At 50.6% G+C, this 24,523-nt stretch overlaps 9 protein-coding genes across 9 annotated transcripts, besides 1 other annotated feature; 4 read left to right on the forward strand and 5 right to left on the reverse strand.

The window, feature by feature from the left end:
• Positions 1-24,523: part of a sequence feature (contig 1.84 954..621812(-1)) that runs on past both edges of the window.
• ANIA_04973 (uncharacterized protein) lies at positions 2,085-4,263 on the forward strand. The gene is made up of 2 exons (XM_657485.2): positions 2,085-2,700; positions 2,764-4,263. Exons 1-2 carry the CDS (start codon positions 2,276-2,278, stop codon positions 3,869-3,871), a joined length of 1,533 nt encoding a protein of 510 aa, XP_662577.1. The 5' UTR covers positions 2,085-2,275; the 3' UTR covers positions 3,872-4,263.
• On the forward strand, positions 4,789-8,032 carry ANIA_04972 (uncharacterized protein; the record flags this gene model as incomplete). The annotated part of the gene is made up of 4 exons (XM_050611562.1): positions 4,789-5,165; positions 5,224-5,335; positions 5,390-6,117; positions 6,175-8,032. 4 exons carry the CDS (start codon positions 4,789-4,791, stop codon positions 7,643-7,645), a joined length of 2,688 nt encoding a protein of 895 aa, XP_050467579.1. The 3' UTR covers positions 7,646-8,032.
• On the reverse strand, positions 8,682-12,185 carry ANIA_04971 (uncharacterized protein; the record flags this gene model as incomplete). The annotated part of the gene is made up of 1 exon (XM_657483.1): positions 8,682-12,185. One exon carries the CDS (start codon positions 12,183-12,185, stop codon positions 8,682-8,684), a length of 3,504 nt encoding a protein of 1,167 aa, XP_662575.1.
• On the reverse strand, positions 13,006-13,416 carry ANIA_04970 (uncharacterized protein; the record flags this gene model as incomplete). Its single annotated transcript, XM_657482.1, has 2 exons — positions 13,006-13,287; positions 13,345-13,416. 2 exons carry the CDS (start codon positions 13,414-13,416, stop codon positions 13,006-13,008), a joined length of 354 nt encoding a protein of 117 aa, XP_662574.1.
• On the reverse strand, positions 14,375-16,661 carry ANIA_04969 (kinetochore-associated Ndc80 complex subunit NDC80; the record flags this gene model as incomplete). Its single annotated transcript, XM_657481.1, has 2 exons — positions 14,375-16,546; positions 16,617-16,661. 2 exons carry the CDS (start codon positions 16,659-16,661, stop codon positions 14,375-14,377), a joined length of 2,217 nt encoding a protein of 738 aa, XP_662573.1.
• On the forward strand, positions 17,102-18,514 carry pex14 (putative peroxisomal membrane anchor protein (Pex14)). The gene is made up of 5 exons (XM_050611563.1): positions 17,102-17,185; positions 17,249-17,255; positions 17,316-17,568; positions 17,636-17,720; positions 17,773-18,514. Exons 1-5 carry the CDS (start codon positions 17,156-17,158, stop codon positions 18,472-18,474), a joined length of 1,077 nt encoding a protein of 358 aa, XP_050467580.1. The 5' UTR covers positions 17,102-17,155; the 3' UTR covers positions 18,475-18,514.
• ANIA_10620 (uncharacterized protein) lies at positions 18,855-20,134 on the forward strand (the record flags this gene model as incomplete). Its single annotated transcript, XM_050611564.1, has 3 exons — positions 18,855-19,264; positions 19,352-19,626; positions 19,668-20,134. The coding sequence occupies 3 exons, from the start codon at positions 18,855-18,857 to the stop codon at positions 20,132-20,134; spliced, it is 1,152 nt and encodes a 383-aa protein (XP_050467581.1).
• On the reverse strand, positions 20,177-22,803 carry ANIA_04967 (putative acid phosphatase). The gene is made up of 4 exons (XM_657479.2): positions 22,769-22,803; positions 21,819-22,714; positions 21,709-21,768; positions 20,177-21,577 (listed from the first exon to the last, which is right to left on the reverse strand). Exons 1-4 carry the CDS (start codon positions 22,778-22,780, stop codon positions 20,272-20,274), a joined length of 2,274 nt encoding a protein of 757 aa, XP_662571.1. The 5' UTR covers positions 22,781-22,803; the 3' UTR covers positions 20,177-20,271.
• ANIA_04966 (seipin) lies at positions 22,987-24,330 on the reverse strand (the record flags this gene model as incomplete). The annotated part of the gene is made up of 4 exons (XM_657478.1): positions 22,987-23,434; positions 23,486-23,941; positions 24,016-24,200; positions 24,265-24,330. 4 exons carry the CDS (start codon positions 24,328-24,330, stop codon positions 22,987-22,989), a joined length of 1,155 nt encoding a protein of 384 aa, XP_662570.1.

Below are 24,523 nucleotides of genomic sequence, written 5' to 3' on the forward strand. Positions count from 1 at the left end.
GCTGCTTACTCAGCACATATTCTGAACGGCGGGTTCCAAGCCAGGATCTGTGAAATTTATTGAGGATTCGTCTCTGGCTGAGTTGCCAACGCAGGGACCAACATGAACCAGTATTTTTGCTGCATTGCCAGTATTGCCAATGTACTCCAGAGCAAACTCCAAACAGTGAGGGGTAGCCATGTTGTCACTGGGCAACGGCAGGGATTGTTCCTTGGATTCTGATGTTTGATTGTCCTAAAAGTATGTGTCTCAGGACCTGATGGTTATCAGGGCGATAGATCATTATTATCGACCCCTTGCTTTAGGTGACACATCCAGCGCATGAGAAATACACCTGCAGATGCACTACTGCAAACGCGTCGTCGAATCCACATAACAAACCCTGGGTGCCGAGGCGACCGGCCGGGCAGTGAGTGTCGTGTGTACGTTTCTCTTTGTACATTTCTCTTTGTACATTTTTGGTATACACCGCACAACTGTGACCTTTCGCCTCATTCGATTGGATGTGCCGAGCTTGAAGGCAAAGGCTGGGCCGTCTTAGAACTTCCGATTGGATTTAATGGAATTCCAAGCTGGAGGTCGGCAACGGCAAATACCCCGCCGGACTGATGTGGTTGGCGGTCGCACAGGGCAAACGGTGACGCTAGGAACGATATCTTCTGGCTTCAAGACCAAGTGGGCTTGAGTGGGGAGCAGCTACCGGTTGAGCTTGCCTGAATTTTGGTTCCATGCTCTGGCCCTGCTCGGCGCTAGCGCATCTTGGTAGCTTGGAAATTTTTATTCATCACTTTTTCGAGCGGTGGAGGACAGACCCGACCGTGGAACCATTTCGCGATGATGCACTTGCCCAGCAGCTCCCTATGCTGAGAGGCGGTTCTTTGTTCAGAGCTTCATTGTTGTTGACCAGTCATACGCCTCCTGGTCGCGAAAGAGGTCATACCAAGGCGACGTCGAGGCTGGCGCCCGCAGCCTTGTTGATTGCATTGGGACGGACCACCCCTCCATCACCAAACCGAGATCAGTGGCACTACTGGCACTACTGGCACATGGAGATCAGAGGAGTCTTGTAAGTCGGTGAGAGCTGCCTAAAGCAGGTAGTGTTCCTGTGAAGAGTCCGAAACTCCCGGGGCTCTCGTCTCGAGCTGGTATTGTATCCAGGATCATATTCTTAGAGGTCGCGTTGTTTGTTTCCCTCACAGAAAATTTCTGCGCAGCAACCAAGCGTAGCTGCAGCAGTAGCTTTCCGATTCGTTTCTTTTTGTTTCTCCATCGTCGACACCATGCAGAACCTCAGTTGATCATGGATCCTTTCGCACCAATCGCAGCCACTGAGGCGCGGTGTAATTGGGTCGGTCGTCATAGATGGCACATGGCGGGTTCCACCGTACTTTTGCCGTTCGATTCTGTCATGGCGGCCTCCTGAGTTACCTTAGTAAAGAGGTATACTAGAGTAGTGGCGGGCGTCAAAGGCAGCGCTCTATGTGAGAGACCAGCGGTGTGCGAAGGGCCTGAGTATTGGATCTACGAGGCTTACCTTCTGATCAACATTCTCCGTAAACATCTCGTCGCTCATCCTCCGTAGTCCCGTCTCCATTACCCGAATTCCTGGGTGTTGTCTCTGTGCTATTTCCACCGGCGCATCTGGGAATTCCTGTGCCCACAAAGCACGTGACCCGCTGGTCTACTGGACGACCAATAATCGCCACTCTAAAACATCCGCCGCTTCCAGAGCGACTGGAAATTTAGGAAATTTAGGAAAAAATTAGGGAATAGGAAAGAAGGCGAGCACAGAAACCTAAACAGCAGACTAAACAGTATTTCTGTTGTTGCATTATTATTCACCTATTCATGGTGCTTGACTCTGCTGACGCGCGCTGATTAGTTCCTGAGCTCATCTCCGTCGTCACTCTTCCTCATCGGAATCGCCAGCGTCTGCCTGCCTGCCTGCCTCCCTCCCTTTCCAGACTCGCCCCTTCCTCCATCCATCCCATTCCACCCACCCACCCACTCATCCGTCCATTATTCTTTCCCATCCCATCCTCATCCCCGTCTGCTCTTCCTCCCATCCTCCGTGTGTTACTAGTATCCTTATCTCTTTTATTACTATTTATTATCTATTATTTGCTTACACTCTCCTTACTACCATATAGACTATTGCTTGTTGTGTTTTGTTTAGTTTGGCTTGTACTTCTGCTGGTTGATCTACTATATCCCTACTCCTATTATTATTCTGCCGCCTCCGCCTCTACCACGCGCCTCTTTTCGCAACCACATCATGCCCTACAACACTCGTCGCAAGTCCTTGTCTCTTCCTCTATTGGGAATTCATCTTCCAAACACATCTCGCCGCTCCCCTTCTACATCAAAACCGCCTCACGCGACCGACGAGAATACTCCTCCTTCCAAAAAGGTTAAGAGATCGCACGACTCGGCGTCGACGTCGCCAGAGCCTACAGACCGTGGCTCAAATCCAAGCAGACCCTCGGCCACTGTTCGTCCATCTGGTCGACGCGCGACACTGGAACAAACACCTCCCCAGTCCCCTACTGACGGTGGTGTCGCATCCAAGATCGACCTCGATGGGATAAACGACGATATCGTGGTGGGCGTGATTGAGCAGTTGGAAAAGACGGCTAATCGCCCACATTTGGTCAAAGAGCTGGCTGCGGTCCTCATTACATCTAACGATAATGTGGCAAAGTAAGTTTCACCCTCATCCCCTTCGGCGCAGCAATAGAGCTAACCGTTGCGTCTCTTGCTTAGTTCCGCGAACCCTGCTGCCTTATTGTCTTCTCGCCTGAGCGCTTATATGAAGCGTCCTTGGACGGCACTGGCGCCATGCCCCTTGGCTAAGGAGCTCATTCCTATACACCCGCGAAAGGTGTATTACTATCTCACTACACAAGCTCGCCAGCCCATTCCTGAGAGCTCGGACGATGTTATCATACCCGGTATTGATGGCAAAGTCCTGACGCCCAGTGCCTCCAGTGTGGACGATGATGAGGACGTCATGGCTCGGCAACGCTCCCCGAGTCCTGAGGTCGATCTGTCTTCACCTGATTTCGAGGACGGGGACATAGACCTGGACGGATCGAGCAGCGCGGCGCATAGCTCAAGTTTTTCTGATCATCGCCACGCGCGCTTGTTTCACTCGCACCGTGCCACTTCTCCGCCGCTTGAAGGCGATGAGAAGGAGTTTACGCAGACGGCTAGCGCTGTTCGCGAGCGGGCCTCCGAGCAAAAAGCAAGCCAACTTGCGCAAGCGAAAGGTGGATACTCGGCCCTCACCGAGGCTCTTCAGGGGTTGGATGACATGAGCATGAGCATCTCCGGGACACCGGTTGATGATAGCCCTCTCTCCTCCTTTGGCGACGACCAGATGGCGCACACCCAGACCAACTACCTCTCAGAGGAGCACCAGGAGCAGTCTCGTCTCCAACAACACCTGCAGCAGCAGGACCTGTGTGAAAACGCTGCCGCTGCCGCTGCTCTTTTCGGCACTTCCCCCTCTCCGTCCCTCACCTCTGTCGCGTTGTCCATCTCGTCTGGCACGAGTGCGCCTTCAGATGACGGATCAGATATCGAAAGCGGTCCTGGCTCTCTCGGGACTGCTCCGCGTATCGCTCTTCCGGAAGACCCGAGCCTGGCGCGCATGTCGACTCTGAAAAGGTCAATAGACATGCTGGACGATGAACTCCCGGACCTAGACATGAGAATGTCTGATCTCGCCGATGCAGACGATAAGATAGCTGTGAATGCTATGATGCCTCTAAACCCTCCATCTGAGATGGCTCTCGACTCATGGCGCGAGTTGCAAAGTCCGGAGAGCGTGAACGTTGACGAACTCGACGAGATGTTCGACGAGATCTAACCGCTGCTCCCTACCACTCTCTTCAGAGCGATCTACTCTGATTATCTCCGCTCACGACCTTATTTGGACTCTTTGAACGAATCTATTGCTCTCCCAATGTGCGATCTCTCTGATTTAATGCTATATTTGTTTAATCTCGTCTCGTCCACGCTGCTGCGTTTGTTCTATTCTTGTGGCAGGTGCCTATCTTTCGCTTGTACATATATTTTGCGCACGCCTGTCTCGACTCTCTCACTTGATTCCCAATATGCCGTGTCCTGATTATGATACATCTACTTGGTTGGTTACGGTCTGCAGTTTTGATACGGCGTGGTGAAAAGCATGCTGCTTGTTATCTGAAAGAAAATGGCTGGAGAAGGATCAGATATAACAGAAAACTTCTTAACAACTAGCATATTTTCTCTGACCAGTAAGAGCATGCATTAACATGAATAATCGCAAAATATTCGCTTTGACTCTCAACCGAACCATGAATTGCCTTTTGGCGCGCAGTACGAAGATCGGCGGTTGAGATACATGGAAGCTGACGTAATGGGGGAATATAACTATGCTTCCCCTTCGGCTGTGGCAATGGCGCGTGCATTTTTCGGTTCACTACTTTGCACAATATTCAATTGCTTTACCCCTGCTTTAACCTTCATCGCCCCGTCAGCTCAAGTTATCTGGCAAATTGCCAAGCAACTATAGGTTCAGGCTAGGAGTTCTGAACATCTCTTGTTCATGGCTCCGTCTTTCTGAGTCCAGCAGTCCAAGGTCCCCGCTATACCCCCTCCGGCACTGGCGCGCGATGCGAATATACTAGAGAGCCGGTTAGTCATAGTAGCTATAGTCGCCCGCGCTTCAAGATTCAAAACGCTTACTTCCAGACCTTGGTCTTAAACTCCGATCCCGACACATAGCTAGCTGGCGCCGACAGCATGGAGAGGCCGTCCGGCCTCCCGCAGCCGGATGCCGGTCGACGGAGCGGCCAGCCACCTCTCCAGCCGCAGTCCAACAGCCATCCCAACATTATCCCAGTGTCGAAACCTCCAAGCCTCCCCGGCGTGTCTTTATATAACCCACGGGGCGCGCCGCACAGTGCGGTGACAACCGGGAAGAAGCACATGTCTAGCAAGGTCGCTATACCCCGCCAAAAATCGGCTGCCCCTCGCTATAGTCGCCGAGTTCCTCTGGCGTGTGAAACATGCAGGGTGCGAAAAACCAAATGCAGTGGTGACACACCGATTTGCAGACAGTGTCTGGAGCTCAGGGTCGAATGTCGATACCCGGTTTCGTGGCGTGAACGGACGAAAGGGTAGGCCTAGTCTACCCTACATATTGTGCGTGGATAGCTGATTTCTGGTTCGATACAGACAAATATCTAAGCTCTCGGCCAAGTCGGATGACTATGAAAAGTTGCTCCGGGAGATCAGCCAAATCGTGGACGGCCGAGCGGCGGAGCGAATCAGATACACCCTCGACAAAGTGCGTGTTAACTTCTACCTGAGAGGCTTAGTCTGCCGCTGACGTCGCGAGCAGTACTCAGAATCTGGAGCTGAACAGCATAATGATCAACCGTCCGCCAACTCTGACCCTGCCTCCGGCATCGATGAAGGGATTGACCCAGAGGTGGAAAGCCTACCCTCCTCTATTGGGTCATTAGACGCCATTGACCGTGTGGATGAGGACCTCAACCGCAGCCCGAACGCCCAAGCTACGGGATACATGGGAAAGAATTCGGAGGTCACTTGGCTGCAACGCTTGGGAAGAGAAGCAGATAATCGCGCTCGCAATTTATCAGGGTTGGCTGAGCCAAGGCCGGATCGTGAGCTGTCCATCCATTCTGTAAATTATCATTTAGACGACGTGGATATCACGCCCCCAGGGCCAGTCCACCTTTATTGGATGCCTCCACGGAATATTGCAGATAAGCTGTTTGAGGACTACCTGGATACAGTTCATCCTGTTTTCCCAATCATCAGCCGGTCGCTCTTCTCAGCACAGTACAGGAATTTCTTTGATAACTCAGCGCGACCAGGTGATAAATGGCTGGCCATTCTGAACCTAATATTCGCCATATCTTCCAGTCATGCTCACCTTATGCAGGCATCTTGGCGCGGTGTTGGCCGTGATCATTTTGTCTACCTGGCCCGGGCCCGGGCTCTCAGTATGAACAGTGACACCCTTTTCAGTCATCCTGATCTTCAGCAAGTGCAAGTGGAAGCACTAACGGCTTTTTACTTACTTGCAACTAATCAGATTAACCGGTAGGTTTTACACTCTCGTGCTCCACAAATAGTTTCAGTCATTTGACAAAGCATCAGAGCATGGAGAATTGCGTCATTGGCTCTTCGATCCGGCATATCTCTTGGTTTGAACTTGAGAAATACTAGCGAAGTCACGCCTGACACGTCTAAGGAGGCTCGGTATAGAGTCTGGTGGTGTCTTTACACGCTTGAACACATGTTAGGGACAATGACCGGACGCGTGACAGGTATCTCGGACGGTGTATGCACCACTCCGATGCCGCTTCCTGTGGACGAGGACCGGTTCAATGATCCAGCCGCGGCAGAGCTGCTAAGTAGTTTGGAGCTTCGTCAAGAGCGCGTCGAGTTAGCTCTCGCGAGCTGCTATGTCCGACAGATGCCACAGAACGTACGACGTAATCGAGAGCCGAACGATGCAGGCAAAAGTGCCGACGTTGCGAGGCTGCAAAGCTTACCCCCCAGTACGGCTCTCTTCTTTCTTTACTACGTTGATCTCGCCGTCATCAGCCAGGAGATCTTTAACCGCATTTATTCTCTGGATTGCATTCTGACACCTTGGGGAGAGATCGAGGATCGCATGACTGAGCTTCGATCACGGATTGAGTACTGGCTTTCGAATCTTCCTGAAGCATACGACTGGACTCGAGGCAACCAGCAGAATCTAGAATTGCTACGTGGCAGTCTTTGCCTTGCTTTTCTCTATTATAGTGTGCGCATCACACTAGGGCGCCCCTGCTTGTGCCGTCGCGATGTTCGATCATCCGAATCTCCGGGTGAAAGTACAGCCTTCAGCCACGCTATATCGGTGTCGGTTCTTGAATCTGCACAGCGACTAATTGCCTTGATTCCTGACATGCCTGATGCGTCGCGCATCTATCTGCTCTGTCCCTGGTGGTGTATCCTACATTACCTCATGCAAGCCACTACCGTTCTGCTTCTCGAAATTTCTTTTGGCAGCGTGCATTTACCCGCAGAGGAGAAGAGCATTCTCGAGGCAGCTAAGAAGGGAATCCGCTGGCTCTTCGCCATGTCCGAATTCAGTCTCGCATCAAGGCGCGCCTGGGAGCTCTGCGACAGAAATCTCCGCCAGCTAGCCGACGCCGGCGGCTCGACTATCGATATGAGCGATATGCCAACCGCAGATTATCAATTCGATACCAATAATAAACAGCAGAACCATTCTCAGCATCCACATGTTAACTCTCGTCCGCCTGTCACCACCGCCGTTACCCAATTTCCGACTCTTGCTTCGACCCCAAGCTTCCACATCTCGCCCCCAAACAACAACCACAAGCAAGGGCAGAGTCCGTCCTCTCAGCATCAAATGACAGCATTGGCTCTGCAACAGTCCCATACAGCACCTCTCACACAATCTTCGCGAAATGAGGGACGGCTCCATTTCCCTTATGACGCCACCACGTCCGCCGGATTTTCCAACGACATCTACTTTCCCTATGACCCCATCACTGGCGAGTTTATACGATCGTTCTTCCCGAACTCGAACGAAGAAGAGTCCTGGGAGCATTGAAGTAACGATCAGTCATGATTAACGTGCATATCCTTTCCTCATATTCCTCAATATTCTTCTCCTATTGTCTTTTTATACTCTTCACCTTTGACATTTGATTCCTCCATTGTGGAATCTGACTTCTATTCATTTTCTTTTTACTCTTTAAGGGTTTGTTTTGTGTTTACAACCCGCTGGCCGGCAGGTCAATATCATTCTACCCCATTTAGTTCGCTCCAGATCAGCTCAGCCCAGCCCAGCCTGAGCCTGTGTCTGTTCTATGTTTTCATTTTACGGTAACCAATTGCCGTGAACTGTGCTGTACGCGTTGACGTCGCGGAATTTACAGGACGGCGTATCCTTCGTGAGAGAATCAATGGTGTTTCTATACGGAGATCAAAGATCTAATACTCACTACCGCATTAAACTGCCGTATACCTTGATACCTAGTTTGCCCAAAAAGAAAAAGAAAAATATTGCAAGAAACTGGTGATCTATTTGTGTGCCAAACCAGGGTAGATGGAACAGAAACTGGTACAAGTTAGGGCTAAATCAGAGCCACTGCAATGACGCTACCAAGCTTAACTACAACGAACCTCACGACAACGACGCTGTGCCCTCAAAGTAGGCCGGTCATTTTAGAATGAACACGAACAGTTTTTGTTCCTACCATCTGTCACAGTACCTGGTTACTGGATGCTCCTCCCTTCCATCGTCGTCAAACATAAAAGGCTGGTGCAAAGGGCTGGTTACCCTTTTCTTTTTCAGGTCATCGGGCCTTTTAAAATGGTACTATTAGACTTCTAGTTTAGAGCTGGTGCGATGGAAGGTTACTCTTTCCATACTTCAAATTCCAGTGTTCTTCTAGGCTGCATATTGTGGTTTATCTTCTCCTTCATGCTGTTAGCTGGTAGGTTAGAAGTCCTGCAATTATCTGATGCTGCGTTTAGTTGCACATATATACAATTATTTTATGTAAGGTCTCTCTATTTATCATATAGTACAAATGTAGGTATAGGTGGAGGCACAAATCCGAGACATCAAGGTCTGGACTATTTCACCTGGGCGTTTGTCCTCTCCAACTCTCTCGTCTCATAATCCCCCTCTCTCTCCGCATCCTTCTCATCTCGCTTCTTGCCCTAGGCAAAAATAGTGGTTGACGTTTCTGTTCTTGATTCCCATCGCACGCTCGATCCCGCTCGCGTCTCGTCATGTTCAACAGGACGTTCAGCTTGACGTCGTTTTGAGCTTTTTCGCTCTTCTTCAACTTCTCTTTGAGTTTCTGTGTCTTTTGCCACAGCTTGCGCCGCTCTTTCCTCTTGGCTCTTGCATCTTTCTTGATATCTTCTAGCGTTTCCTCGGCCTCCTCTAATCTCTCCTTCAACTTCTCTCTCCGTTCCAAATTCCTCTTCAGGTCGCTTTTTGTTCTCCGGTCCCACTCTCGTCTATCCGCATTGGCTCTTTGGTAATTTGAGTAGAACTCTTCGCCAACCTCACGGGCTATTTCGGCGTCGCTCATATGGAAGACCTTGAAGCGTTTGATGCAGAAAATGAGGGTCTTTTCAGCCTCGTCTTTCCGTTCTCGCGGGGAAAGAGGTGGCGGTGTTCCATTCGAGGAAAGACTGGCTCCTGCATCAGTGGAACGAGGAGACAGGGTTCGGTCATAGTATTGCTCAGCTGCTGTGCCTTCTGAGCTTGGTATTAGTGACTCTGACCATGAACGCACCTCCGCCTCCATCTCGACTGTAGCAGCCTGATACTCCCGAATAGCCGCTTGCGTAAGAATTCTCACTGTGTTTGGATTTGGCAGCACTAGCTTCTTCTGGAGATGGTGAAAATACTCGGCGTCAAAGTTCGGATCGCCCCTCCGGAAGTCCCGTTCGGCCTTCTCGTAAAACCGCGTGATGCCACCTACTACAAGACGACTGAACTCCGGTGAGTTATAACTAACGCAAAAACGCTTATAGACCTTTTTGGCAGCGGCTGTGCCCTGGGTTTCTGCGATAGCGGCGAGAATTGTGTGAAATGGCGGGGAGGGAATATATGGAAGGCGATACATAGGAACGTACTCAGACTCGAATACAGAACCGGCGATTTCGTGGAGCGAAGGGGAGGGTAAGTGGCGGAAGAGGCGGGTGAAGCTGATGAGAGTGTGTGCTTGGAAGTTAGGGTTACGGCGTTTGCGCCAAGGGTTTTCGTCAAACTCGCCGAATAAGATGCGGTAGAGAACCTTTTTCGCTTCTGCAAGATTTATTTCAATGTCGGAATTGGACGTGCTGGGCGAATTTGATTTTTCCGATGACATTATTAGGGCGTGGTCAAGACGGATGATCTCTGCGGCAATGGCGGCGATGTTGCTATGCGCCCAAGTCTTGATTCGATTATCACGGATGTATTTGAGAGTGGAAATAACTTGATCCCACTGGTGCATGGTGATGCGATAATTTAGAATAGCTCGAAGAGTGTTGAGGGAGACAGGCTGACTGAGTGATCGCACAACGGATTCCCCAATGTTATCATTCTTCGTGGCGGCCGCAAATCGCAAGAGGGAAGGTGCTAGAGCCTGGTCTCCATATGCGTTTACGGGCACTGTAGGCCCGTCGATGTCGTCAGACAATAGAAGCCATTCGCCGAATGCAAAAGCTCGTGACACAGTAATCAGATCAAATAAATGGGCAAGAGTGACGTTCGAAAGCTGGGGAATGGACGATTCAAAGGATAATAAGCCATCATAAGTGAAAGGCAGGTTTGCACGGTCATCTTTCAACCGCGACGAGAAGAAATCATCGAGACGTCGCATCTTGCATGTGTCCATAACAGCCTGCAACCTGGCGAACAGATTCAGAGCGTTCCCAGTGAATCTATGAGAAGAGTGGTACTTCAGGTTGTATTCAATTAGGCCAGTAAAGGCACACGTGTCGTCGTAGAGTTGCGATTGATCAAGGGCAGCCAAAGTATCCTCTTCCACAGGACACATGCCGTTGCTCCATGGTGGGACAACGTGAGGTGTTAGCTTGAGAAGATTATCGAACGTTTGTGGATCAACTTCGGGTATCAGGCCGCCGGACTCAATCACACGGGTTGTAAACCAATTAACTGTTTTGGTTGTCGATAGAAACTCCGACTCAGACGTCGTAGCAGAGGTGATGGCAAATTTGAGATTATCGATGTGACGGAGGATTTCAGGAGCAGGGACACCTCCTGTACCCATTCCCATATGAATGAGATTGGGCAGGTTGTCCAATAAAGCTGTAACGATTTCGACACTAATCGTTTGCTTACCAAGGCCGTGGAAAAGTGAGGGGGGATCAGTCCGCTTGGGCGGCTCGGACGCAACATTTGCAGATTCTGGCGAAGGCCACGTTGAGACTTCTCGATTTATGATAGTGTTGCGCAAGGCCTTTTCCTCGTGGAGAAGAGGCGTCCAACTCTGGAACTTCCAACCTTTTCGACGGATCAATCTTTCAAGCAGCCAAGTTCCTTCGTTAATGTGTCCATGCTCGACGCAGCACCAAAGGATAAACTCCAACCAAATCTCATGCCCGAGTTCCTTAATGTTGATCTTGGCAGGCAGGAAGGGAGCGTCTTTCCCCGCGGCTGCTGCTTCTGCCGCAACCTCTGCTTCATGCACCGTCCAGGCAGCATCAGAAAGAACGTCCATAATGTGAGTAGATAGAAGATACATTCCTGGAGGCCGGAACGTAGCCTGATAGGTGTCTGGGGTGGTGTACTTGTAGACGCGCTCGGAGACAAGACCAGAATGGTGAAGCCGCGCAAGAATACGATAGACCACTGACATGGCAAGCTTGGATTTGGCAGGGGATGTGTCAGCAGCGTATATAGTTATTATGCCTAAGCTTTTCCAGACTTCGGCCATGAGCAGCATGTAGTAATCCCGCGAAAAAGGCCTATATGTAAGTGAATCTAGGGTCTCCAATCCGACAATATCCGATGTCCGCGGAAATGGCGAGGAGAACAAATCCACATCGGTCAATTTGTCGAGCGAGATCCCCAGACTTATGGCCCTATCCTCAACTACCCCACGTCGCGAAGAAGAAGCTGCCGCGACTGCCTCCGCAGCATCCAGTAACCCGTTGAGTATGGCATACACCATCGACCAATTGTTCAATTTATAGCCAGTATGAGCTAAAAGGTCCCTATCGAGCTCCGTCCGAGCGGCATTCAAATGGCGAGCTAAATCGATGGTCTCCGCAAACGACTTTCGAGTTATTCCCGAAGACTGGTTGGAGGCTGAATGTGCTTCAGCACTCTTGGGGTTTCGCCGCAGAAACTCTTCTAAGAAAGTTATCCAAGGTTTCACTCTTTTCCTGTGCCACTCCGGGACCCGGCGCTCCGGAGGATTAAGGCGATTGAGGTCTTTGAGGAACTCGGAGTCAAAGACCGAGCGCTTGGCGCCGACGGAGTATTGCTTGCTCCATTGTAGCTTCCACCCGGAACGAGGAGTTGCTGGCCAAGGAGAGCGAACGACGGCGAAAGGAGGGCGCAAGGAAGACCTGCAATGCAGACACAGCAAGCGGACTGGAGACGGGCACCTTGTCATGACACGACGGAAGGTAATAAGGCGAGCGCAAGGTGATCCAAATCTCGGTGTCGCCGTCGGAGTGATACCCTGTTGCGCATGTCTAATAATTGAGTTGACACTGCATTCCCGGGGGGCTCGCTAAAGGGGAGATCGTAGGACACGGATTACTCTGGTGACCAAGCAACTCGTGTGACGAGGTAGAAGGTGGAGGGGGTCGAGTTTTCGCAGTAATAATTGGCTTCTTGTCACGCAAGTTCAAAGTCCTACTCAAGTCGTGATTTCTTTGGCTTTTTTGGGCTCCAAGGGCAGCGATGAGTAAGCAAATAAGGAACCAATCGGCTGCGTTCAAATAATGACAATTCTGCCTCAGGCACTTATCTTTAGATGCACCCAAAGTATGCACTCTGGTAATCTTGTTCTTAGGACAAGACAAAATTTATAACGAAAGACTCAACGCCTCATGGATCTAACTGTCTACTATCTGTGTATGGCTTAGAGAGGTTGTCAATGGGTTGGAGACCGGTAAGCATGAGAAGCGCAGGGCTCCATCCAGCTGAACAGAATACAAGGAGCATCTAGTAGATACCTTACGCTTTCAAAAGGGGCATGTTTGAGGTAAAAGTCACGAAGTAGCGCAGTCGGCTTCAGTATTATTCCAATATAGCCTTGCATTCAGTGCAAATTCGCTCATATTCAACTTTTGAGCAGCGAATCAAGCACTTTAAATCAAGCAAAAAAGTAACATATCAACTTCCGAACACAATCGTGTTGAAGCTTGATGGAGCCAGTACAGATTGAACCACACCATTTGAGCCTCGGAAAATAAGCAAAAGATCCTTCAGGCGCCAAGTGGTGCAATTTGCCGCGGGTGCATCCGCTCAAACTGGTCATTAAGCACCTGCGTGGTGTTGCTATCTGGCCCAGCGGTAGGTGCGGCAGCCATAAGAGTGGGCACTGAAATCGATGTTGGAATAGTCGGGACAGCAAAGCAAACAGATTCGGGAAGCGAGGTAGGAAGCGTAGGAATCGCAATGCTTGGGAGGGAAGGAAGAGATATACTGGTTGGGAGAGTCAAGGTCGGTATAGACATGGTAGGAAGATCTGGAAAAGGAGGAATAGTCTGTAAATCTGTCAGTGAACACACAAACATGAATGAATGTTCTGGCATTGCACGCACAACAGTTATTTGAGCCGTTGCCCTGCCCAGGAAAAGGGCCGAGACAGCACCCAGAATAGTCAAGGACTTCATGTTGGTGGAAAGACGGTAGACTAGAAGTTGTAAATGAGCTTGAGAACAGAGCGGAGGTCCTGCTGAGAATGATAGATGGGAATCGGAGGGCCGGCAGCACAGCGCTTTATATGGTCGTTGTTGAGAAGACAGGCGCGTGGTTTGGCCCTCCCAACCCGATAACATCTAGGCCTTGAATATGGTGAGAAATAAACCGAAGCTATTGTAGAAAGGTAAGTTCAAAGGTCGTAGCCCTGCGTCCTAGTGTGGCCGGTGTATATCTCAAGCATGCCGGTGATTGGGCCTGCTCGGACAGAACTTATCGAGTGATTAGGAGAGTACGCGCGGAAGATTTGTGACTCAGCTTGCGTGGAACCTGGGAGTTGGGCATGTGGATGTGGTGTGGAATATATGTTGTCATTGACATTGAACTCCAGTGACCTGGTAGAATATGTATAACCAAATGAAACCGTATAGCACCAAACCAAAGCACAAATGGTATCAGACTCTCCATAATGTCCATAATCTCCTAAAGCAAACCATACAAGCATGTATCCGTCCAAAAAAAAAAAAGGTAAAGCTGAGCAAAAGAGACGAAAGTCCCGTCCACAAAATCAAGAAAATGGCGCCAAACGATACCAAGATGCTAATACACCGATTAACATCACATGTTGCCGGTATCAGGAGGTGCTAAGTATCCGACACCAGTATCATGGGCGCTCATCAAAGAAAGCACCCCCGTAGTTCCTCAAGAAGGAGGAATTGCAATAGCAAACCCCAGACAAGTGCTGCTGGCCAACCAGTTGAGCGCAGATTTCAACTACCGCATTCATGACCATGTTGGGCACGTCATCAGTGTCATCCGGAGAACTCAACTAGCCGGGATCGATGTACTGTATTGGAGCATGGTGTGCTAAAGCACGTGAGCGAAGTCCAGCAGTAGTGTAGGTGAAGGTGATCGTGTTGCGTCTTGTGGCCTTCAGAGTTCCTCGGTTGACATTGGGGCATCCTCGTCCAATTGCGTGTCGCCACCCAACTCTTGTTCTACTTCATCCACCACAAAGTTCTCGTAGTCTTCTAGACCTTTTTGTATATGGACCTTAAACCGGATAACGTCATTCAACATACTCTCGACGTTGGTATGTAGTTCCTCCCGGAGTGCATTTGCCCGTAGTGTGAGTTGTTCATACTCGATGTTAGTGTTCATTTCGCGCTGCTCCATCAGCTGAACGCTCTCACTCATCGTGGCTCGCATCTTTGCCAGCTCCTTCTCCATTTTCTCAATCTGTGCATCTGAGGCGAGTTTCTGGGTAGTTGTCACCTCTTTGAGCCTCTCAAATTCTTCCTCCGCTGTGCGTCGCTTATGTTCCAGGGCCTCGACTTCACTCCGTTTCTCATCCATGGCCTCTTTAATGTTGTCCAACAGGTTCCGTCTTTCCAGATCCGCGTCAATACCACGCTTTCTCCGCTCGTTTATCTCCTTGCGGAGTGCCTGGAGATTACTGCGAACAATACCTCGAAGGTCCAAGTTCAACAGATGTGCTGGATGATAGCCAGTGAAAGGCTCGGCTAGAAGCCTATCTGCTTCTGGAGAGATCCTGCTAGGAATGCCACCAATCTGCGATGTGGAGAAACTACGCTCGTTCACATTTAGGCCCAGCTCATATTCTTGTCCGTTCGCATTGACGGCAGTTGACGGGATGAGACTGTTCTGGTATCCCAGCGTATTGTAGGTCTTGACGAGTTCCTCTAAATCCTCGAGCTTCGCGCTGGCTTCGGACTCTTTGGCCATCACACGCGCATGTGTCTCTTCCAGACGACTGACGGCATCATCAAGACTCCTCTGAAGCCGGTCACGTTCAGTGTTCATGCGGTCGATATCTTGAATGGTTAGGCCTTGTTGATCGACGCTAGCTTGAAGTCCCGCCCGTTCTTCTTCTGCGGCTTGCAGCTCCGACTCTGTCTTTCTGATCTCGTCCTCCAGGAAAGCAATCCGACTCTCATACTTCTCGATCTTGCCCTGCACGTTCTGAATATAGTCTTCGAATTTCCTCTTGTCGTCCTCGAGAATTCTGAACTGCTTGTCAAGCTTAGCCATATCCGGGGCGTTCTTCTCCAGCTCCTCAATTTGATCGCGTAGTGCCCTGTTTTCGGCATCCAAAACCTGCATTTCCTGAACGTACTTCTCATTGCCTTTCTCAAACTCCTGAGCCATAAGTTCAATGTGGGGTATCAACCTTTGCGCAGCAGCATCGTCATCCTCTTCCTCTCCCCCTTGTAGCCAATCATGGTAGGCGCCTGTGAGGAACCGGAAGATGATTCGATCTCCCGAGACGTCCACTCCCATCTCCGCGCAGGCTTCATCATATTCTCCCATGGCGAATCGATCCATCATTTGTGCTAGTTCCATCAACCAATGGAGCATCCCTAAAAATGTAGGCCAATTCTGACCTCCAACAGCCGCTATCTGCGATTTCGTGATACCCTTTTCGTATGGATAGCGCAGCTGTTTTAGAATTGGTGGGACCTCCGCATCCATTGCCTTTTGGAACCGGTAACCCGGGTCGATTCGATGGTACAGCCATTGGAAGATGTAATTGAAATCCTTTTGAGTTGGCGATCGAAGAGTATTTTGGCCAAGTGAATGCTTCATTTCAAGCTCAAAATTATTATGAGTTAAATACTCAAGCAGTTCCTGCGCAATGCGTGCCTGGAAAGATCTGTCTCGGAGAGGTCGTGGATCTCTAGGAACTCCAGCGGCTGAAGGAACTTGTGTGAAAAATGACTGATGGCCCATGGCGCCACCCGTGGAAGGCCGTGAAAACACACTACTTCGCCTCTGTAAGCTCTGAGACGCCGGGTTGGATGACATTGAGCCTGGGGCAAAACTAGGCCGTCCAGCGCTAGTTCCATGAAAGACATTGCTTGAGACAGAGCGCCTGACAGATGAAAGACCGGGATCCGCGCCAAACCCCCCCGAAGACGATCGCTGAAAGTTTGGTTGTTGCGGGCGACCAACTGAGTTTAATAATGACATGGAGCGCGTGTGTTGGGAAGTGAACGGTGGGTTTTGGTATCCAATTGAGCTGGTGCGCTTTAGGGCTGACGACGGCTGTGGTAGTGATGAGAAATTTTGAACGCTCCCCAATGTCTGTACAGAGAAAACATCAGTTCCTTGTCCAAAAGCAGTGTGGCATAGGAAGAGGCGGCACCAGGCTTACCTCGCGGGGACGTTTGATGCTGAACAATCCTGTATCTTGCGACATCGTGGATTAGGAAGCTGCGACAGCAGCGTACCACGAGCCAGTTATTTGCTAAAGGAAAATGAGTCCAGACACAAAGCAACAAAGTACCCTGGGAATTATCATGAAAAAAAAAAAAACCCAAAAAAAAGGAGGTTGAGAGGTAGAGGGTGATACGAATAAGAGGTAACGTCGGCGATAGGTAAATAACCGCAGATGCCCGATATAAACAAGAGCCCCCCAAATCTGCCACTTCTGGGCCGTGAAGTTAGGCGGTGAACAACAGGCGGTCTCTATTCTGCCAGTAAAAAGTCACGAGACCGGACATCACGAGATTCTGGGGAAGTCTCCGCTCGGCGCCGGGCTAGTAATGGGAGGCGAGATGTCCCGAGGTTCATGTTTTCGGTACCGATAGCAGCACTTACTCCAACTCCCTTCCATATCTTCATCCCCTTTCTCCTTCAGAATCCGTGCTTTTTTTCCTTCACTAAGTAGAAGCCAATTGCGATTAAGGCATCATGGTTCGCGAGGAGTTAATCTCTTCTGCAGTAAGTTTTGCGCTCTCTAATCTCCGAATGTGCATCGCGGAGCTGACCTGACCGATCTGCTAGGTGACATGTGCGTCCTCAAGAGCTCTTCCCATCACAGTATAGCATACTCACATACTTGGCTCCTCAGTCCTACAGGATCCCTCTGTGGCATCAGCTCCGATTGAGAAGAGGATATCTTTTCTACAGTCAAAGAACCTCACTAAAGAGGAAATTGATGTAGCTCTCGCGCGCGCTGGCGAGGACCCATCACCGGCCGCAGCAGCATCGTCAGCAGCATCGGGATATCAATCCGCACCACAACAAGTCGTCTACCGACCACCTCCGTCATCGCCACAAGGATATGGATACCCTCCGTATGGCCAGTGGCAACCTCCGCCGGAGTGAGTTTTGAGTCGAGCGCTCGATATAAATTGCGATGGAATGAGTGAGCTAATTCTGGATGGATAGACCTCCGAAACGGGACTGGCGTGACTGGTTCATAATGGCTACTGTCATGGGAGGAGTCAGTTATGGGCTCTATTTTGTTGCCAAGGTAGGCAGCTATACGATGGTGCTATCCAGTTCAGCTTCTAATTCGTGTTCAGCGATATATCACACCTCTAATCGCACCTCCGACTCCCCCGCAACTAGAGCAAGACAAGCAACATATTGATGAACAATTCAATCGAGCATTCGCCCTGATTGAACAGCTCTCCACTGACACTGCCGCCTTGAAGACGGCTGAAGAGGCGCGTACCGAGAAGTTGGATGCTACTTTACGAGACGTAGAAACTTTGGTCGCCGATCTGAAGACCGCATCGCGGCGGCGAGATGACGAGACCCGACGTATTAATGATGAGGTCAATGCACTGAAGGACACCATTCCGAAGGCGCTTGAGGGCGCGCGCGAGGGCAACGAAAATCGTTTGCGGGAGCTTGGAACTGAATTAAAGAGTTTGAAGACTCTTCTGGGTAACAGACTCGGCGGGGGTGCTTCTCCGTCTCCGGTTACCCCGAGGGCGCCTGATACAACCGCCCCCAATACTGAGTCCACGCCGTCTTCAACTCCTCCTGCAACTAATGGAACCACGCCTACTGCATCCCAACCAGAGACTCCGTCCGGATCTGCACAGGCCCCGAGTGCCAACTCCGCCAACCCCACCAACCCACTTTCACGGTTCAGCAAGTCCCCCTCAATCCCTGCCTGGCAGTTGGCTGCCGCGAACCGGTCCAAGCCCGCATCTTCTTCTACCCAGGCTTCCAGTGAAAACTCTGGTGCCGACCAGTCGAGCGCCCCCGCCAGTTAGTCCGTTCTTAGGCCAATGCATATTAGCTCGAGTTCTCCTGTATCTTCTATACATTCCAGTTCTCAGTGTATTACAAGTTTCCCCTGTGAGGGAGTTATTTTAACGAAGGCTGGAAGACTTAACGATAACATTACCATTACACTATAGTTCATTGAAAATTATATTTATATGCGAAGCCCTGCTCTTAATACCATTGTAGTTGTCGGGTTAGCCAAGCATGTGAATGCATCTGATCGCAAATTCTTGGCATCTCCATCCTTACCTTCCACTCCAACTTGATTTACCTCATTTTCACACGCCTCAACCGACACTCAGAAAGGGCGGTCTTCCCACAATTCGATATAATAGTTGCCAAAAAGGGAATTCGGACAAGAGCTATCATGCCACCCACCGAATCCCGCCGGAGATCAACCTCCCCCTCACGCACCCGCTCGCGATCCCCAACGAGAAGCTCAAACGGACATAGCAGACATCGTCACCACGAGGGCAAGGATCAGGACCGTGGTCATGACCGTGACCGCGAACGCCGGCTTAGACATAGACACTCGCACTCCCATTCTCGCTCTCACTCCCATCGCCACGACCGCGACCGGCGCACCGAACCGAGACATCGACATGAAACAAGAGTCGCGATAAGCCTTCCCTTTCAAGCGCGCGAACTCAGGAAACGAGATCTAGAAACCTACGAGCCGATATTCGCTATGTACCTTGATATCCAGAAGGGGAAGATATTGGAAGACTTGAGTGAGGAGGAGGTAAAGGGCCGGTGGAAGAGTTTCTTAGGGAAATGGTAAGTAACATGCTCATTCTACTTTGCGGATATATGTACGTTATCGGCGAGGCGGATTTTATATAAGATCAAAGGCTGACATATTAGGAACCGTGGAGAATTGGCAGAGGGCTGGTATGACCCTGCTACATTGGAGAAGGCGCGGAGCGCCAATGCTGTTGTGCCGGGACTTGGGAATTCGTACAAGGTTGTGGGAGAAGAAATTCATCAGGGGATTGTACCTAGCCCTAGTGGTGGTACGGATGAGCTACAGAGGGACGACGATGACGACGAGTACGGTCCGATGCCCCAGTATGGTTCGACTCGTGAGCGTGCGCTGGGCCCATCAATACCAACCATGCAGGACTTGGAATTGCGAAAAGGTGCGTTTCAATAACCCATGCTACGCTATAGATTAATGTAGCAAACCGCGTACTAACCCCCGCAGAAACTGCTATGGAAGAAGCCATCGCTACTCGCCACGACGTACGCCAACAGTACCGCGCCGAAATCCGCTCGCACAAGTCCACGCTCCGCCACATGGAAGACGAAGTCGCGCCGCGCGCCGAACCAGGAACGCATGAGCGCCGCATAGAAAAGCGGCGGGAAGCCGCTGCCTCTAATCGAGCTTTCGCTGAGTCCCGCCGCGGTGGCTCGCCTATAGATGCGGCGCCGGACGACGAGCTCATGGGCTCTGGCGAGAATGACCTTGAGGCTTACAAAGCTGCTAAGGAGAGGGAGCAGCGAAAGAAGAATGAGAGGGAGATCCGCAGGGAGGAGATTTTACGGGCGAGGGCGGCGGAGCGGGAGGAGAGGGTCAGGCAGTATCGGGAGAAGGAGGAGGCGACTATTGGGTGGTTGAAGACATTGGCGAAGCAGAGGTTTGGGTGAGAACTGATAGTACTATATTCGAGATTACCCGAGAACAGAATCAACAGAATCCCAATCGACCTGGAAACTTTTGTACTATCGTCTATTTATAACACTACCCTCTACAACGCCTGCCTCCTTTACCACAAATACTGAAATCAATTCTTCCTCCCAAGATCCAGCTCCGCAACCAGCCTCATCCCATTCTCTTCCGTCTTACCCTCCTCACCAAAGAACCCCTTAACAGCCACACCAATCACACCTTTGAATAAACCGCCCACAACAACATCCCTGAGCTCCTCACCAGTCTGTCCAAAATCCGGGAAAGCATTGACTTCCAACAACCACACATTGCCCGTGTCATCGACCAAAAAGTCCACTCCAAAGACCTCAAACGCATTCGGCATCGTCTGGAAATGGATCATCATGCCGCGCGCCGCAGCGGTGAAAAGCTCGCCTGTGACGGCGCAGATTTGCTCGTAAATATCTTCTTTCCAGGTGGCGGTTAGATGTGTATTTGGAGGCGGGATGGAGGGGAGACACCAGAAGCGGCGGACGGTTTCAGACTCTGGCAGGGATTTGTCTTGAAAGCAAGTGTTGGTTAGGTGGCGGGTTAGGTCGGCGATTGAGTCTTCGGTCTCATTGTTCTGCGAGGTAGGGGAGACGTAAGGCTTCGATGCGAAGAGGGCGAGCATCTCCTTAAAGACGTACACCTTCAGAGAGCCTGTCGCGAGGACGTAGGTTCTTATGTGGAATTTGCGGTTGTTGAGAGAGGGGAGAAGGAGAGGCGGGTCGATGTAGGGTTGGGCGATGAAATGGCGGAGCTGGGATGTTACCACACCGCTAGTGGCAGCCTTGTCGGTCTCGTCGTTGCCATCGTCCTCCCCGCATTCGTCCTCTTCTTCATCTTCAGAATCAGGCTCCCACTCCTCGAATATCTCACGGAGCTGGTCTTCGCTGTTGAACAGCCGAATCCCCTGTCCGCGATCACTCATCCCCGGTTTAAGAATCCACCATACCTTCTCTGAGTCCGGTCTGGATTCGTTCTCCTCAAAGCATTCGCGAAGTTCGTAAGCCTCAAGTAGAGCGTCGTCAAGGAATTCAGCATAGTCGAGTTCAAAGTCCACTGAGACCTTGACGTGCTTCGCCAACACGCTTTCTGGGTGCTTGGTCACCCAGTTTGAGACGGTGTTAGCGAGGTAGTGTTTTCGAATTAGAGCTTTGCGGATGATGTAGGCGTTTATCAGGGACGTTGTCGGGTTCGTCATGGCGTGCTCGAAATCCAAACGTTCGTATTCGCGGTACTGGAAAACTGGAGTGGACCGGGAGGGAAGCTCTGATATAGAGGATACAGACCGGCAACGGGATCCCATACTAAATCGGAGTGCTTGCTCGACCAATTCTTGGACGTAGGGGTCGTCACAATCCACTATGGAATAGAAGGCGGGCTCCTCATTATCCGATCTACGCGATATAGCACTATCAGACCGTGTATCCACAAATAGAACATAGCATCGCTTGATAGATAACAGAAAGCGCAAGATTTATGCTTTAAACAGTCGTCTAAACAGGAACTGCTCGCCGAATCCACTCACAGCTTAATCTCCCCTTTGATACCGGGCGTATGCATGAAATTAGCCTTTAATGGAGTAACACTATTTCTAGTTAGAAGATACTCGGCGAAACTGGCGTGGTGTTGACATACCTCGTCATTCCCTCCTTGACAGTCCAGCCGTCATTCCCAGGCGCACTTTCCTCCACACTCCGATAGACGTCAGTAAACTTTGGTGCCCAAATAAAATGCTTATGGGCAATCCGCGATTTCCTTCCAGACTTAGCATTAGGGTTCGCAGTGGGATCTTCTTCCAGCTTCTCCTCCTGATCCCGCAGGGTCTGTTCTCGCTGCTCTGGGTTTTCTACCGGTACCTCGGCATCAACAGCGTCAAAGCAACTCCCGGATGACCACCGATTATCGAGCATCTCAGTATACATTACTTTGCTTTCGCTCACACCAGGTTCCAGCGGCACATTCACGCTGTACAAATCAACACCCTCATCCCAGTTTTTCGCGAGGTACTCAATAACCCGTACTGAATGCCGAGACGCCTCCGCGATGATGACAGGGTCATGATTGCGCGAGCTGAAGGCATACGAGAGGGCAATCGAGCGTTTTCCACATGCGGCGCCCTCCATTGCAGCGCCGATTGTCCCGCTCGACATAGCGAAAAGTGCCGTGGTATTGCGGCCATAATTGGGTCCGGATACCACGAGGTCAACGGGCCCACGGTCCTGGAAATAGTGATAGAGACCAATCTGCACGCAACTGGCGGGGGTTGAGTTTATAAGAATCCACTCGTCGCCGTCTGGGTCGTTGTCGCCGCGCGGGTACTCGTGCGTTGTGCCATCATCTTTGTGCAGCGTTCCGGGCCGGAAATAGGTTGGTTTGACGGCAGCGCCAATAAGATGGGCTTTACCAATCCATGATCGCTGCTGATGAGGAAGGACTACTGAGACGGTGTGCCCAGCAGACTGTAGTGTGTGGACGAACGAATGGACATACGGAGAGGATTCGTTCGACGGAGGGCCGTCGTCGTTCACCACCTACGTAACAAAACTGTTAACCTGAGACAAAGAAGATTAATAATTCTGACCCACAAGAATATGCATTGCGTACACCGTGCAGCAGAAGGGGAACCGCTGAAGATGCAGGAAGAGGTGAAAAGTACTGTGAAGAGACTGAGGGATTCCCCCGCTTGTTATCGATAGCCGTCGGGTAGAAACACCATTCACGCTCGGAATGGCATGATTGATTGGAGACAACAAGATAATGATTAATTAATTCTGGGAATCGGCTCGTATGTTCTTTAATTGTACTAGCTATCCTCCTCCTTAAATAACCTGCTTTGCCTTCGTTGGACACCTGAAGGACCGGCGCTTTCTGTCCCTGTTCCAGATCCAGCAGCCTCCAACGGCCCTGACTCGGCTGTCGTTATTCTGCGTTTTCGCCCCACGTCATACAGATGGTTCACTCCATCGTCTGAGTCGGTCTCGCTTTCCCTGTCGGAAGTTTCGGCAGTTGATTCAATATCCAGAAGACCAAGCTTCTCAGATTGCTCCTCCTTGATCGTGGGTTCAGTTCCACTGTCCTCCTCTTCCTTGACACCACCTTCTTCTTCTTCTTCTTCTTCCTCCGTCTTCACATCCTTATTGGACAAACAAGCAAGAAGAATCCAACAGAGAGAAAAGGAGAGCATAGAGACGGACCAGAACATGAAACTGAAGACAAAGAATGACGGGATCCTCCAGTGATACATAATCCACCTGCAACTTCATCAGACACTACTGGATGAACAGGAGATGGAGTGAACGTACCGTAACCCAGTAAAACTCGCCGTAAATTTCACCTTCGCTGAATAGAACTGCATCTTTTCCTCACTCTGAATCTCGAGTCGCAGAGTATCAGGGACATTATGTGTCCCCCGAGAGAACTCAACGCGCTCCATCATCGGTACAGCCAACCGCTCAGCCTCGCGCTTCCAGCCTAGAACATATAGAGGCATAAATGAGACTTTTGAGGAGATATCAACCAGAGGCGAGGCATACGTCAGGATTGCGGGGCGACGGGAGTGAGAAATTGGCGGCGCGGTGATTTCCCCCACAGTCCGAGCGGACGTCGAAGATTGAGACAGCAGCGTCAGATCTAGCATGAAGTTCCCGGTAGCCAGATTTGATGGAGTTCGGGGGAGCTCGAGTTCCACATGGACATCGTACGCTTGGGACGAGATCAGACCCGATTCGAGAGCCGCGATGCCCCACGGATGGCCATCTCTAGATGAACAATGATACAAATCAGTTGCACAAAGCTCAATTCACTTGGTAGGCTTTTACCAGTAGGAACCAACCCGAACTGTAAATGGACAATGCGCTCAAGTCCGACTCGCGGTATGAAGTTGTAGTAGAACACGCCGTATGCGAGGGCGGACACAAATATCATGCATATAGCAGTCGCAAAGAACATAAAAGTACTCAGATAGGCCGTCAGGGCATTTCTGGAAACTAGGACGCGTAAAGGCTCCAGCAGCGTGTCCTTTAAAAGATTGGTGTTTAATGTCAGTTTAAGCTCCACTGTAATGATTAATGGCAATGGTCACCGTCGCTTTAGCGGCAAAAGAAGGGCCAGTTTGGACACCTTCATCCGAGGAGTTATCCGAGTCCATATTGTCGCCGTTGCGGCCGCTGAGACAGAAGACTGGGCGAGAGGTGATGGCGATTGTATTGGGGAGAGAGGCTTGAGCTTGGCCAAAAAGGGTCTACGTCACTGTCCCGATAAGAGATAGATACCCATACCCAAAAGGTCCAACCAAGCGAATACACCAAATCCATGGATACAAAACCATCAATTTGTTTACT

This window comes from Aspergillus nidulans, chromosome III, assembly GCF_000011425.1.
Source record: "Aspergillus nidulans FGSC A4 chromosome III".
Lineage (NCBI taxonomy): Eukaryota > Fungi > Ascomycota > Eurotiomycetes > Eurotiales > Aspergillaceae > Aspergillus > Aspergillus nidulans.

Bases quoted from the DNA above. Each gene is read 5' to 3' on its own strand.
- ANIA_04973 (XM_657485.2), top strand. From the start codon at position 2,276: ATGCCCTACAACACTCGTCGCAAGTCCTTGTCTCTTCCTCTATTGGGA. The intron at 2,701-2,763 runs GTAAGTTTCACC...TCTCTTGCTTAG, and splicing joins TCTAACGATAATGTGGCAAA to TTCCGCGAACCCTGCTGCCT.
- pex14 (XM_050611563.1), top strand. From the start codon at position 17,156: ATGGTTCGCGAGGAGTTAATCTCTTCTGCA. The intron at 17,569-17,635 runs GTGAGTTTTGAG...CTGGATGGATAG, and splicing joins CAGTGGCAACCTCCGCCGGA to ACCTCCGAAACGGGACTGGC. The intron at 17,721-17,772 runs GTAGGCAGCTAT...ATTCGTGTTCAG, and splicing joins GGCTCTATTTTGTTGCCAAG to CGATATATCACACCTCTAAT.
- ANIA_04967 (XM_657479.2), bottom strand. The intron at 21,769-21,818 runs GTATGTCAACAC...AACTAGAAATAG, and splicing joins GTCAAGGAGGGAATGACGAG to TGTTACTCCATTAAAGGCTA. The intron at 21,578-21,708 runs GTGAGTGGATTC...TATATCGCGTAG, and splicing joins ATCAAAGGGGAGATTAAGCT to ATCGGATAATGAGGAGCCCG.